The sequence below is a fragment of the Ipomoea nil genome, unplaced genomic scaffold (genome assembly GCF_001879475.1).
Source record: "Ipomoea nil cultivar Tokyo-kokei standard unplaced genomic scaffold, Asagao_1.1 scaffold2144, whole genome shotgun sequence".
In the NCBI taxonomy this organism is placed as follows: Eukaryota; Viridiplantae; Streptophyta; class Magnoliopsida; order Solanales; family Convolvulaceae; genus Ipomoea; species Ipomoea nil.
This window is the reverse complement of record NW_017618572.1, coordinates 5790093-5806118: the sequence shown is the minus strand read 5'-3', so window position 1 is coordinate 5806118 and position 16026 is coordinate 5790093. Positions and strand designations below refer to the sequence as shown.

Sequence of the window (16026 nt, the reverse complement as noted above, 5' to 3'; positions counted from 1 at the left end):
TCCCAAAATAGACACTTTATTAAGCTAAGGAAACTAAATAAAAAATAAAAAATTATAGTCATAAATTGTATAGTGTTAGGATCAAACATTTACCATTACACCAAGTTATAACAAAGAAGCAATTTTAATTTATTTTCTTATGTACCGTCATCATATTTTTGAAAAATAATATGATGGACTTGACTATTTACTGATCTCAACTCAACAATTTCTTAGCCACTAACAGGGCGTTTGGTTGGGGGAATTTAAAATTCATTCCCACCTAATTCCAAAGGCCATTAAAATCATAAGTTTGATTGGAAGGAATTGCAATTCTACCATTTTCATGGAATTAAAATCCAATGCCCCCCCCCCCCCCCCTCCCCCCCCCCCCTCTCTCTCTCTCTCGGGGGATTTTAATTCCATGGATTTTAGGACGAAAAAAAGATAGTGTTGAGACAAAATTATCCTCCTTTTTTAACCTAAAATTAATGTCTGACCTTCCCTTCTAGATGTAGTTGTGTATTATTTTACGATCAAGAGAGATAGTCGTTCCTGACTTCCTGTACAATAATCATTCTAGGTCAACCTTAATTAAGTACGTTTTCTCAAAACTCTCAAGTATTTTTAAATTTTTAAGTAATACATTGGTTGTGGTTGGAGATAAAATAAGTAAGAGCATTGGAACAGAATTAACTCTTCAAGAAAAAGTGTATCAATTAGACTCCGAGTTAAGTCAAGTTGATGGGTTGTCCAATTCAGAATTGCATAACTACACATCCATAATTTCATAACTATACATCCAGAATTTCATAACTATACATCCATAATTTCATAACTATAGATTCAGAAATTATGCACAACATAATGTTGTTGACGGGAATCGAAACTGATTTTTTTTTAAGTTGGACGCGTGTTTTTAGTCAAAACGATGTCATTTTTGCATCTATGTGCACCATGCATGGTGCACACGGATGTACGGTATAATTTGCCATAATTCCCTTCCCAACCAAACGTCCTGTAATGGATACACTTGACCCTTTACCGGTTTCTGCCCAACAAATTGCATTCACATAATATTCAAATCCCATCCCATTTTGCTTTTTGGTAAATAAATCCCCATCCCATTTGTTTTTGGTAAATAAATCCCATCCCATTTTTTTGGGGGTAAATAAATCCCATCCCATTAATTGCTCAAATTTCATTCAAATCCCATTAATGGCTCAATTCGAAACCGTAACCATTAACGTGACAATATTCACTTAATTATATTTGGTGCAAGAGGGACTATAAAACCATGCACGATATCCATACAATTCCTTCGTCTTATCTCTTCAATCAAAGAAAAGAAAAGAAATGAAGAATCCAAATACTATTTGTGTTCTCTTTGTCTCTTTGCTTTGTCTATCCTCGTACTCGAACCGTCAAGCTTTAGCGTATAACGATGACGATGATGGCCTGAAACAATGCCTGATTCGCCACTCACAAAACCATACCGCCATTTACACCCCCGACCACTCCTCCTTCGTCTCCGTCCTACAGTACCCGATCAAGAACACCCGCTTCAATTCCTCGGACACTCCGAAGCCCTTCTACGTGATAACACCGCGGGAAGAACCCGAGGTGCAAGCGGTGATCCTTTGCGCGGCGGAGTTAAACTTGCAGGTCCGAATTCGCAGCGGCGGCCATGACTACGAAGGGCTGTCGTACACGACGGCGGCAGAGAAGCGAGTGGCTGATCAGAACCCGTTCTTGGTTCTTGATCTGATCAATTTCAACAACGTCGCCGTGGATACTGTGAAAAAGACGGCGTGGGTCGGATCCGGCGCGACGGTTGGGGAGCTGTACTATAGGATATCGGAGAAGAGCAAAACGCTTGGGTTTCCGGCTGGAGTTTGCCACTCCATTGGGGTCGGTGGGCACTTTAGCGGCGGCGGTTACGGGATGATGCTCAGAAAACACGGCCTCTCGGCGGATCACGTCGTGGATGCGCGTTTGGTTGACGCGAAGGGGAGGGTTTTAGACAGGAAATCCATGGGGGAGGATTTGTTCTGGGCGATCCGAGGAGGGGGAGGGAATACTTTCGGGGTGGTTCTTTCATGGAAAGTAAAATTAGTTGATGTTCCCGAAACCGTAACCACTTTCAGCATCGTCAGAACTCCGGACCAAAACGCCACCAAAATCGTACACAAATGGCAATCCATCGCCACAAAGCTCCCTCAAGAACTCTTCATCAGAATCATCGCAATCGGACAGAACTCCCAAAACCCCGTACAAGCCATCTTCAACTCCCTGTACCTCGGACCAGCCGACACCCTTCTTAAAATCCTGCAACATAGTTTCCCAGAATTAGGAGCCACAAGAAAAGACCTGGAAGAGAAGACCTGGATAGAATCCATCCTAACCATCGACGGCTTCCCGAACGGCACACACCCCAAAGCTCTCTTGGGCACCATCGTCAACAACGGGAAACCATATTACTTCAAAGGAAAATCCGACTTCGTGAAGAACCCAATCCCCCTGGAAGGCCTGGAAGGGGTTTGGGACTTTCTAAAAGAGAACAGCTCGGGCTTGCTCATCTTTAGCCCGTACGGTGGAATAATGGACAAGATATCCGAGTCGGCGACTCCATTCCCGCACAGGGCTGGGAATCTGTACAAAATCCAGTACGTTATGAGTTGGAGCAAAGCAGGGAAGGAGGCCTATGAAAGCCACATGAGCTGGACAAGAAGGCTGTTTCAATACTACACTCCCTTCGTCTCCAAGAATCCAAGACAAGCGTATGTGAATTACAGGGATCTTGATATTGGGACAAATAATTTGGTTAATTCAACCTATGATAGGCAGTCTAAGAATTGGGGGGTCAAGTATTACCAGAACAATTTTGAAAGGCTTGTTAGAGTTAAGACAAAAGTTGACCCTCATAATTTCTTTAGGAATGAGCAAAGCATTCCACCCCTTTCATATATAGTGAATTAGTTACTGTACTGTATCTGATTTAATTTGTTACGGAGTAATAAATTGTTATTCTTAAATTATTAAAATGATTCCTTAATACCTTGCCGGCCTTATTTGCGTTTATGCTAATATAATGCTGCATACCTTAAAGAAAAAGGGATCTTATACTCTTATATATTAAATTAAATTAGGCAAGTTTAATTTAATGTATGCAGCACTAGTGATCAAATACAAGTTCAAGTCGAGTCGGATTGTTTAAGTCTTTGCAATACTTTATCTACAGCTGATCACTCTTACAACAGTCTTGTTATTTATGATTGTGTTTGTTTTTTAAATTCTATTATATAGTAACTACAAGGTTCGTTATGTTTGTAGATGTGACAACCAGGTTGCCCAGCCATTCCCTTGCAAAGGCGGGATGGTGCTTGGTCAGCTCACTCAGCTTGCCGTGTGAGCATCCCCCAAGCTTTTTTTAGGCTCTTTTCTTTCTTAATATATTTTGATATTTTACCCTAAAAAAAATACTAGTGATCAAATTAGTCCATGTTATATGAGCCCATGTGGACAGATCTGAGGCACTGAATACTTGAGATTGACAACATCCTTTCTCTTGGATTGGTCAAACAAATGGGATGAATCCCGAATTTCTATCGTTCTCCCGGGATGACAAATTGGAGTAGCCTCATATTGTCAATATAGAGAAAGAGGTTTGTGTGTGCTTGAGGTCGTGTCACGCATTTTGATTATGGTTGTAGTAACAAGCAACAAACAAATTGAATTAACTAAACAATGAAATGAAAGTAGGGTTGAATTGTTAGTTTTGTTCACGATGGACTCAAGATCATTGGCCATAGATGTAGGACTATGCATATGCTAGAATCTAGGGATAGAGCTTGTGTCCTTTCATTCTTCAATTACTAGGACTTGTCTTAGTAGACAATAGAATTCCCCTTTGGGCTCTTAGAGTCTCTATGACCATTCCTTGAATACCTTGCCTACAATTCCTTTCCAACCTAGTCCTCTCGGATCATTAGGCTATAAAGTGTCAAGGATAGAAGCTTCAAGCTTAACACAACCCTAGGAGGTGGCCTAGCTCCTAGGATGCATACAAAACAATCCACAACAACAAGATTTCCAAGCATAGCAACATTCAACACCTAATCTAAGAATTAAGTCACATTGGCATCATGAATCGAAACATCACAATTCAAACCCTAGCTAATCTAGCCAATCAAAGACATAAGAATTGAAATTGCAATCATGAATCTAAGTAAACAATTGAAATATTAAAGTAAAGAAATGTACCAAAGTAGATTACAATTGATGATCTCTTGAATTGGAAGAGTGTCAATCTCCTTCTTCAATTGATCTTCACTAGAGAGCTAGAGAGAAGATAGAGCTAGAAAATTAAATGTGTTTCTCAGTCTAAAATATGAAATTATAATCTAAAATTATCAAGAACTCCCTATTCTAATCTATCCTAGCCACTTAAATAGCTTCCCTCCCTTTTTCCCCTTCAATTTCCGCATAAGTGATGTTCCAACGCGCGCTTCAACGCACCGGCTAACGTGCGTTGGCCGGTCACTTATTCGCACCACTACGTGATCATCCAACGCACGTTAGACCGTGCGTTGACGTTTCTGTTTTCTCCCCATGCACGTCCAACGAACGTTGACTCTTCTTGGCTTGGCTTTGGCTTGTTTCCTTGTCCCGCTTTGCTCCAGAATGCGCCGCCATGCCTCCTTTTAGCTCAAACCTTCCTAGTATTCACAAAAACACAAAGTGTGGTGATAATTTAAAGCACAATGCACAACATAGCTTAAATGACTCAAAATGGTAGACAAAGGATCATAATTGAGCTCAAACTACACCCCTAATAGACCTTAAAACTAAGTGTCTTTGGCACTTATCAGAGATCAATGGCTTAGATTTCACGAACTGTGCAAGTGAAGTGCACAGTTACGAAGTTGCACAGTTGGCCAAATCTAAGTCATTGATCTCAAGTATTCTGGCCCAAATTTCACACGGACTCATATAATAGGGTAGATTCACGTGAACACTAGCATATATAACTTTGCAATTTCTTCTTCATTTTTGTTAATTCTCTTCAATAGCCCAGGTATTATCCTCTTTGACCTACGACACATTGGGGGATCATACCACTTCACAAATCCACATGACCCATCCTTAAAATTGCGAAATTGAAACAAAAATTTAAAAAAAAAAAAATCCCAATTCAAAAATTTACCCAAGCAGTACAAAATAAATTACATACAAAATTGATCCATTGTAAAAAATTTAAAAAAAAAAAAGCATTAAAAAATATTGATTTTTTTTTTTAAATACGAACCTTACATTTTGGACATTCCCAGTACCTCCTATCGGGATTCTTGTTTGTCCATAATGTCTTCAAAATCATTTCTTGCCCACATTCACATTGTTGAATTGAAATCCATTCCCCATACAAGTAGCACTTCAATTCCTCATTGTAGTAGAAGAACTCGAAGAATTAAAGTTTTCTTCTTTGTGTCTTTCCATTCGATCTCAACCTTCTAAAGCTTTTAGTTTTCAAATTGTAGATTGTGGGTTTGAGTGGTAGAAGAAATCGCAGAGTTGTTGCAATGTGACTAGGAATGGGAAAGGAAAACCTGCGAAAAGCTTAAAGGAGGAGAGCATAACATGAAAAGACCAAAAAGCCTCCGGATTAGACGGTCACTAGACGGCAAACTAACGATGGACTAAAAGTGGTATGAGTTCAAAAATAGTGGCCGCAATGTGACAAAATTAATTAAGGTGGACTAAAATTGGACATGCCCCAATAAAAGTAGGACCAAAAAATGGAGTTAACTCTAATGATAATGATAATGATTATGATTATGATTATTATTATTATTATTATTATTATTATTATTGTTGTTGTTGTTGTTGTTGTTGTTGTTGTTGTTGTTGTTGTCGTCATTATTGATATTATTGTTATTATTATTATTATTATTATTATTATTATTATTATTATTATTATTATTATTATTATTATTATTATTATTATTATTATTATTATTGAGCAGTTAGAAGATGTATGGGATTAGTTAGATATTCACTGAGTTAGTTGTCTACTTTTCTGTCAATTCCTCTGTATAAATAGTTTTGTGAATCACTTGAATAAATACACTCAAGTAATATTTTTTCATCTGGTATCAATTGTGCCATTTGATCCTAATGGCCGAAGATCAAAACCCACCAATTCCTGTTGCCAACAATGACTCCTCTGGTGTTCCGGCCGCCGTTATCACTATCCCGGAACCTCGTTCATCGAACATGCTTCACCAAGCCCATCATTACGTCTCTATAAAGATTTCCTCATCCAATTACCTTTTTTGGAAAGCCCAACTCGTACCCTTCTTCCGAGGTCAAAAACTATATGGTTTTGTCGACGACACGAGTCTGTGCCCGCCGAAGTTCGTTACATTCTCAACGTCGACGACAGCCCAAACCATCAACCCTCTTCATGAAGTTTGAGTTCAACAAGACCAGTCTTTACTGAGCATGTTGATTTCTTCAATGGCAGAAGATGCCTTATACCTTGTTATTGGTCATACGACTTCACGATCGGTATGGATGGCGATCGAATCTGCCCTTGGTTCTACCTCGCGTACACGGTCGTTAAGCTTGCTCATGCAACTTCAAGGTCTTCGTCAAGGGAACTCCTTGTCGGCAGAGTACCTCGGCAAGGCGCAGGTGCTGGTTGAACAACTCGCTCAGACCGGGCGACCTATCGGCCTCGACGAACAAAATCTGCACGTGTTCCAGGCGCTTCGTATTGGCGATGCATCAGTATTTGTTTCAGGAGGAGTCCGCCCCAGCCCTTCCTCAAATGTCGTCGGGTATGGTGGTGCAACATCCCTCGTCGTCTCTGAGTGCCAACCGTGGACGAGGTCGCAGCAATCAAGGCCAAAGGGGGCGAGGTCGCGGCCGTGGTGGAGTACGGTGTCAAATTTGCGAGGCTCCTGGCTACACGGCGCTGAACTGCTATCGGCGGTATGTCGACTACTCTGGCCACCGGTTTAGTCCCTTACCGGCAGTACCCTATGCAGCAACACCACCACAGGCGCACATGGTTTCTCAACAACAGCAGGAGCCGGGCTATGTTTCCGCACCGTTTTCCAAAGTATGGGTTCCAGACACTAGAGCGAATGCGCACGCCACGCCACATGTCTCCAACTTAAATCATGTTAAACCATACACCGGTGACGAGACGCTACGAGTAGGTGACGGCTCAGGTTTGTCAATACGAAACATCGACTCTTTAACTTTACCCTCTAAGTCCCAGTCACTGTCTCTAAATGGTGTTCTACATGTATCTAAATTTCGTGTTTCGTTAATATCTATTCACAAATTTACTCGTGATAATGACGTTTATTTTGATTTTTGAGTTTCATCTTACGCATTTTGTTGTGAAGGACCGTACCACCCAGCAAGTTCTTCTTAAAGGTCCCAGTCTCGGAGGGATGTACTCACTCAATACGTCTTCTCCAGTTGCATTCGTTTCAGCTAAAACATCCCCGCGAGTATGGCACAATCGCCTTGGCCACCTGCACACTCACGTACTCCATCAAATTCTCTCTGATTGTCCAGTTAAAGGTTCTTTTAATTCCCTAAATAATTTATGTACTGCGTGTCAGATGGGAAAGTCTGCGCGCTCCCGCTCCCTTGAGTTGAGCAGTCTAGTAATTCTGTACTTGATTTAATTTTTACGGACATTTGGCGACCGTCTCATGTCCCGTCAGTAGATGGTCATAAGTACTTCGTGCTTTTTGTAGATGATTTTTCCCGCTATGCGTGGTATTACCCAATGAAATTTAAACCAGATATATATTATGTGTTTAATGTTTTTCGTACCACAGTAGAAAAATGTTTCTCAAAATCCATTAAGTGTATACAATATGACGTAGGAGGTGAATACCGTAAACTACATCACCTCCGCTGGTATTTTACATAGACAGTCATCCCCGCACACCCACGAGCAAAATGGCCGTGTGGAATGCAAACACCGTCAGGTTGTTGAAACCGGGCTAGCCTTACTCGCCCAGAGTCATGTTCCAAAAAAATATTGGTTTTACGCGTTCGAGTCCGCGGTCCATTTAATTAATCGACTATCGTCTACTGTTTCAAAGAATGCCAGTCTATACTATTGTTTGTTCAATAAATCTCCCAATTATAATCTGTTACGTGTCTTTGGATGCGAATGTTTTTGTGTCTACGCCCGTACAACATACACAAAATGGACTTTCGATCCACTTCTTGTGTTTTTCTAGGGTATCCAGAATCCTTTCTTGGTCACAGGTGCTTGGACATGAATTCAGGACGCATCTATGTTGCATGTCACGTACGCTTTAATGAAGACGTATACCCGTTTCAAAATATGCCAGACACACCGTACCCCCAAGCTCTACCGGTGGCAGTTCAGTCTCTGTTCCATGGGCCTGTGCACTGCTCCAGCAGCACTCTCCCAGTGGCGTTTCACTTGCGTCACCATAGTAATCCGACAAAGGGTTCAACCAAATCCCAGGCGAGGACTATCTTGAAACGTACAACCTTGTTGTCAAACCAACCACGGTCCGGCTACTTCTAGCTTTTGTTGTGTCTAACAAGTGGACTATGCATCAACTTGACGTTTACAACGCCTTTGTAAATGGACACATTAATGAAGACATCTATATGCACTAACCACCAGGCTATGTGAATCCCAACTTTCCTAATCATGTGTGTAAATTGCAGCGCTCATTATACGGCCTAAAACAGGCCCCCAGAGCATGGTTCAAAAGGCTACATGACTTTCTCATACACATTGGGATCCGTCCCTCCAAAACGGATGTATCTATATTTATTTTTGACTCTGGACAGGTTCGTGCGTACATACTAGTTTATATGGATGACGTCCTTATACTGGGCAACAATTCTGAAATGGTTGAAGGGGTTCTAGCTTAGTTGGCTTTGTCGTTTAAAATTCGTGATCTTGGTGTGCATGGGTTTTTCTTAGGAATTAAAGCATCTTACGACAAAGATACTGTTATGCTCTCTCAGCCGTGCTACATGATGAAACTACTTCGAAAAGCAGGCATGGAACCTCGCAAGCCTCTGTCGACACCAATTTCAAAAGTTACCACTTCTCCATCCGACAACGTGGTTCTTCTGGATGATCCAACGTCGTTCAGACTACTAGCCGGGTCTTTAATGTATCTTCTTATTACACGTCCCGACTTGTCATTTGCTATGAATCGTCTTTGTCAGTTTATGCACAGTTCCATGGTGGATCATTGGGTGGCCCTAAAACGTGTGTTACGGTATGCACAAGGCACCCGGACGCTTGGTCTCCGCCTTACTTCCGCTTCGACGCCGGTCATGCACGCCTTCTTCGACTCTGATTGGGTCAGCTGCTCCCTTGATAGAAAGTCCACAGGTGGATATGCAGTCTACCTCAGTCCCAGTCTTGTGTCTTGGGTGTCCAGGAAGCAACGAACCGTGGCTCGCTCCTCCACTAAAGCCAAATACAAGTCGCTTGCTGATGCCGCGACCGAGGTAACCTGGGTTCAGTCCTTACTCCGAGAACTCGGATTACATCCTCCTATTGTACTGGTATTGTGGTGCAATAACTTGGGCGCAACATATCTTTGTGCCAACCCCGTTTTTCACGCTAGAACTAAACATGTCGAAGTGGACTACCACTTCGTGCGAGACAAGGTGACATCCGGGGAGCTCAAAGTTAACTTTGTATCCTCCTACGATCAGCTAGCGGACATATTCATGAAATCGCTATCCTCGTTACGCTTTAGTGATCTCCGTACCAAGCTTGGTGTGGTACTGTGTCCCCCGTTTTGAATTAAAATTCCCAATAATTCTATGACTACAAACCAAACACGAGAATTTAAATTATCACTTTATTTCCACATTATTTGTGTCCCATGAAATTGCAATTCTTTTATTTTTCTCGCATAAAAATGCAATTCCTTTCACATCAAATTCCCTCTCTCCAACCAAACGTCATGTTAAAGAATCTTTAAAAATCTATTGATATTATAAAAATCTTGATGTTAAAATAAGTTATAAATTCTATCCAACAACAAAACTAAAAGGTTTGCCACAAAAATGGCAAATTTTCAAACAAATATTTTCTTTTGGCAAAGCCGTTTGGGATGCAGGAATGGTGGAGATTTGTTTGGGATGGATGTTTAATATACTGCCTCTTGTGGCAATTTCCAAACTTTTCTAAAATTTCAGTTTCGCTATAGATATGACAAATTGAAAGAGTGTGGTTACTCTTCATTATAATTGACGAAGGTTAATGGTTTCCGTTAGACGCTAAATACGGAGTATTATCTCTTCTTTTTTTTTTTTTGAATACAATACGGAGTATTATCTCTTAAATTCACATTATTTTAAATTGCTAAAATACTACCCCATTGGTGATAAATATTTTCATATATTTTGCTCAATCATGTTTTTTTTTTTAAAGTAATTTTTATTGAAAGCCACAATTTCGCCTAACAATGGTGAATTCGACTATAAAAATTTGTACCGGTTTATTTAAAAGTACTATAGTTATCAGCTCTATTTTATACAATTTTAAGTGAGGGTAAACAATATTGCTAGCATAAATATAAAGAAGAAAAGAATAGAATTATATCAAAGGTGGCGTTTGGTAGGTCATTTTTGTGGATTTGATATTCATAAATCATTGCCATTATATTTATTGGTCTACTTTTGCTATAATACTATTAGATTCAAATCTTTTAATAATTATAAAATACATTATCATTTTATCGCCTACTTGTACACCTCCTCCAAAAAACATAAAAAAATACACACATTACTCCTAATAACTCTACAAATCAATCCTAACTACCAACTTTAATTCTCTTTAAGTTTGGAAGGATGCTAGCCCTTACTTTTTGTTCGAGTGAACAAAAACTTAAAAAGTAAAGATTGCAAAATTACAAAATTATCTCTCTTATTTTAAGCATTATAAATCTTTTAATGATTTTATCATGTTATGGATGAAAAGTGTCGCATTTGTAACAATTGGATGGTAAAAAGTGACAATAGAACAAATCAAGGAGTGTGACATTTATTATGCTATAATTTAAGAATTTAAAAAGCTAAGTCATTGTGCGCCCTGATGCACGATATAATTTGCCCACTAACTGGGCGCGTTAATAAGGTTTTTTTCCATTTTTACCTTTTGTCATTTTTTTTTCTCTTTTTATCTTCGATCCCTTTTTTCCTATGTGGCAAAAAATCATACACATTGATGATGTTATAAGATAGTTGGTATGCAAGAGTTATGCTGTGGAACCGTGTTCACCATGCGCATGGTGAACACGGGATAGATCCATAATTTTTAAGTTGTAGATTCATAATTTCTATACTATTGATTCATAATTTCTGTACTGTAGATTCATAATATCTTACTGTAGATTTATAATATCTGTATTGCGAAGACGAAATAGTGCGATTGCGAAGAGAGAAACGTTGTTAACAACAAATGAAAAATAAAATTATGAATCTACAGCATAGAAATTATGAATTTATCCCTGTGTTTACCATGCGCATGGTGAACACGTTTCCACCGCATAATTTGCGGTTGGTATGATAGTGGGCCCACAAGTATTTGTCAAAAGAATAAAATCATTTCAGAAGAGGAATATATGGAGATAAATGAGATAATATTAAATGCTAGTGTAACAGGTTTTGGTCTCACAAATATGAAATATCTTGCACCATCGTTAATTCTCTAAGAAGTTACTATATCTATACAGTCTGTCAAAATGTATCATATCTAAATGTTTAATGAAAATTATATTTATAACTAGTATTTTACATGTGCGATGCGCAAAAATCAATACCCTATATTAATACTCTGTATTAAAATTTTAAATTTATTTAGATTTTAGATATTTATATTATTGTATAATGATAATAATAATTATTATTATTATGTAAAAAAAGATAATGTTCATAACTATTGAAGCACAAAGAGCCAATACCCCACCACATCAAGGTTCAATCCTGTAACCTTCCCTCAAGAAGAGCCCTAGAGGTGCCATCTAAGCACAAGATGCTTAACATTAAAATATTATATAGTACAACTCTTATAGCATAATGTATATAAAAAAAAAGTAATAAAAAAATAGACATAATCGAATGGTATAACTTTCATTCACACTTAATAATTTTTAAATTAGATTAGATTACTTCAACAAATTTTTTTTTTGTGGGGATAATAATATTTTTGGTCCGTCAATTGTTAATTATTATACAATTTAGTCTCTCATATTTAATTTTAGTCATTGTGGTTCTCAAGATCAATTGTTTTACTATATGGTAAAATTAGTCTCTTAATGTGCAAAATAGTTAAATAGTCAATTTAATCCTTTAATTTTTTACTAGATTAGTTGGAACAATGGGATATCTATTTGTGTTTTAATTTTCTTTTTAAAATTAGTTACCATATATAATTATTACGGAGTACTTTAAACAAATAATACTAATGTACCAAGAGAAAAGATTGTGTTAGTAACTCAGTAATACAAAACAAAAACAAAACAAAAAAACAAAAAAAAAAAAAAAAAAAAAAAAAAAACATTATTAATTGTTAGGCCGGACCTCATTCAGGAACAAAATCAGTTATTCCCCATTTCCTAGCAGTGACTCGCTGATTATTAATTCAGCCGTAATAAGCATTATCAATGTTGATTATTGGTTCAAACCTAAAAAAAAAAATAAATTAAAATAAAGATGGTTCAAATGTTGGGTTCAATGGTTAAATGAATCGGATCTGGAACGCCGTTCCATGATTTATGATCTATTTTTTTATTCATAATTTTAATAAACTGAAATTCAAATGTTGGGTTCTAGATCTGAATTATAACTGGAAACTTTTAATTCGATTGCTATATTGTCTGGTTCAATTCAAATCAAACCGTGGTCATCCCTACGTATACGCAATAATTTGTTGAAGAAAAAAAATAAATAAAATGTTCATTTTAAAGATAGAAATGTCATTTAATATATCAGGCCGGGAGAAAAATCGTCACTTTTAAAATAATTGAGGGGACGAATGTATTTACATAAATAATTTAAGGGGGAAAAGTACTATAAGTACTATAAGTATATAACTCAGGGGGAAAGTACCATTTTTCCTATAAAATACATTACCATTTTATCGCCTACTTGTATACCTCCCCCAAAAAAATAAAAATAAAAAATACACACACTACTCCTAATAACTCTACAAATCAAACCTAACTATTAACTTTAATTCTCTTATTTGGAAGGATGCTAGCTCTTACTTTTTGTTCGAGTGAATAAAAACTTAAAGAAGTAAAGATTGCAAAATTACAAAATTATCACTCTTATATTTTTAAGCATTATAAATTTTTTAATGATTTCATCATGTTAGGATGAAAAGTGTCGCATTTGTAACAATTCGATGGTAAAAAGTGACTATAGAACAAATCAAGGAGTGTGACATTTATTATGCTATAATTTAAGAATTTAAAAAGCTAAGTTATTTTTCCTAAACTATAAGAGGCTCTTGATCAATGGGTTTTTGGGGTTTCTTTGCTTATTTGGAAGATAAAGAATGTGAGGTGGAGGAAAGAGAAGATATGAGAAAAAATAAAATTAATTTGTGGGAGAAAAAGTTTTTGTGAGCTTAAAAAAAAAAAAAAAAGAATCTCTCGTACACTAATTGCAATTGTTATATCGTGCACTAGAGCGCACAATGTATTGTGTGTCCTAGAAATCCCCTGTTTCTTATGTAAATAATTGTATATTAGAATACACATAAACTCTTAAAATAATACACATAATCTAACATAGTACATAATACACATGAACTAACATAATACACATAACTCGTAGGAAGCGTTTGTTGGGGTTATATTGGGTTGGTTATTTAACATGCCTATGTTTGGTTGAAGTTATATAATATTCCTTTGGAATCAAACATTGCCTCCACATCCGATTTTTTTTTTCTTTTTTGAGGGAATGTGATTACCTTGCTAAACATAGGTAATGTTAGATTACCTTGTCATTTTACATAGCCCAGTTTTTACCAAACACAGAAATCTAACATTCCCTAAGGTAATCTAACATTATGTGAACCAAACGCCCCATGTATTGTGCGCCCTGATGCACGATATAATTTGCCCACTAACTGGGCGCCTTAATAAGGTTTTTTTCCAATTTACTTCTTGTCAAATTTTTTCTCTTTTTTTCAGCTTTTTTTGTTCGATCCCATTTTTCCTAGAATTCTATTACATGTACTTCTTAACTTTACTCTCTAAATTTTACTCCTCGATGTGGCGAATTTTGATAAATTTTTTTTTTTTCATATGTGTCCTAATACAAGTGTCTACATTAAGATTTAATATGTTGGAGTACAAGTTGAGAGTACACTATGAAAGTACATGTATCATTTTCTTTTTTCCTATGTGGCAAAAAATCATACACATTGGGGATGCTATAAGATAGTTGGTATGATAGTGGGCCCACAAGTATTTGTTAAAAGAATAAAATCATTTCAGAAGAGGAATATATGGAGATAAATGAGATAATATTAAGTGCTAATGTAAAAGGTTTTGGTCTCACAAATATGAAATATCTTGCACCATGGTTAATGCTCTAAGAAGTTACGATATCTATACAGTCTGTCAAAATGTATCATATCTAAATGTTTAATGAAAATTATATTTATAACTAGTATTTTCCATGCGCGATGCGCAAAAATTAACACCCTATATTTATATTCTGTATTAAAATCTTAAATTTATTTAGATTTTAGATATATTATTGTATAATAATTATTATTATTATTATTATTATGTAAAAAAAGATAATGTTCATAACTACCTTCTCAACCTACTGAAGCACAAAGAACCAATATCCTACAATCAAGGTTCGATCTTATAATCTTCCCTCAAGGAGAGTCATAGAGATTCCATCTAAACACAAAGTACTTGGCATTAAAATATTGTATTTAGCTTTTATGGCATAATGTATATATAAAAAAAAAAGTAACAGAAAAAAAGGGACATAAACGAATGGTATAACTTTCATTCACTTAATAGTTTTTAGATTAGATTAGAATACTTCAACATTTTTTTTTTTTTGTAGGGATAATAATATTTTTGGTCCATCAATTGTTGATTATTATGCAATTTAGGGAAAATTATGTTATGCATCCGTGTGCACCATGCATGATACACACGGGTGCAAAAACGGCGTCGTTTTGACTAAAAACGCGTGTCTGACTTAAAAAAATAAATTTAGTTTCGATTCCCGTCAACAGCATTATGTTGTGCATAATTTGAACTATGTATCCAGAATGAATGAACTAATATCCAGAATGAATGAACTATGTATCCAAAATGAATGAACTAATATCCAGATTCCAGAATGAATGAACTAAATATCCAGCATGAATGAAAAAAAAAATCCAGTTCCAATTTCCGTCAACGACGTTATGTTGTGCATAATTTGAACTAAATATCCAGAATGAATGAACTAAATATCAAAAAAAAAAATTATGTCAGACATCAAAACGACGTCGTTTTTGCAACCGTATGGTGCACACGGTTGCACAGCAGAACGATTGTCAATTTAGTCTCTCATTTTTAATTTGTCATTGTGGTCCTCAAGATCAATTGTTTTACTATATGGTAAAATTAGTCTCTTAATGTGCAAAATAGTTAAATAGTCAATTTAATCCTTCAATTTTTTACTAGATTAGTTGGAACAATGGGATATCTATTCGTGTTTTAATTTTCTTTTTTAAATTAGTTACCATATATAATAATTACGGAGTACTTAAAAAAAAAAAGAATAATGTACGAAGAGAAAAAAATTGTGTTAGTAACTCAGTAATACAGAAAAAAAGAAAAAAAAAACATTGTATTTCCATTTTCCAAGATAAGACTAATCCAATAAGTGTTAGGCCGGACCTCATTCAGGAACAAAATCAGTTATTCCCCATTTCCTAGCAGTGACTCGCTGATTATTAATTCAGCCGTAATAAGCATTATCAATGTT

General features: G+C 36.6%; 1 protein-coding gene across 1 annotated transcript; it reads left to right on the top strand.

The window, feature by feature from the left end:
• Window positions 1-1284: 1284 nt before the first annotated feature.
• On the top strand, window positions 1285-3016 carry LOC109148709 (berberine bridge enzyme-like 15). The gene has a single exon (XM_019296446.1). It carries the CDS (start codon window positions 1336-1338, stop codon window positions 2956-2958), a length of 1623 nt encoding a protein of 540 aa, XP_019151991.1. The 5' UTR covers window positions 1285-1335; the 3' UTR covers window positions 2959-3016.
• The last annotated feature ends 13010 nt before the right edge of the window (window positions 3017-16026 follow it).

Excerpts from the sequence above, each read along its gene's own strand:
- LOC109148709 (XM_019296446.1), top strand. The coding sequence starts at position 1,336 with ATGAAGAATCCAAATACTATTTGTGTTCTCTTTGTCTCTTTGCTTTGT.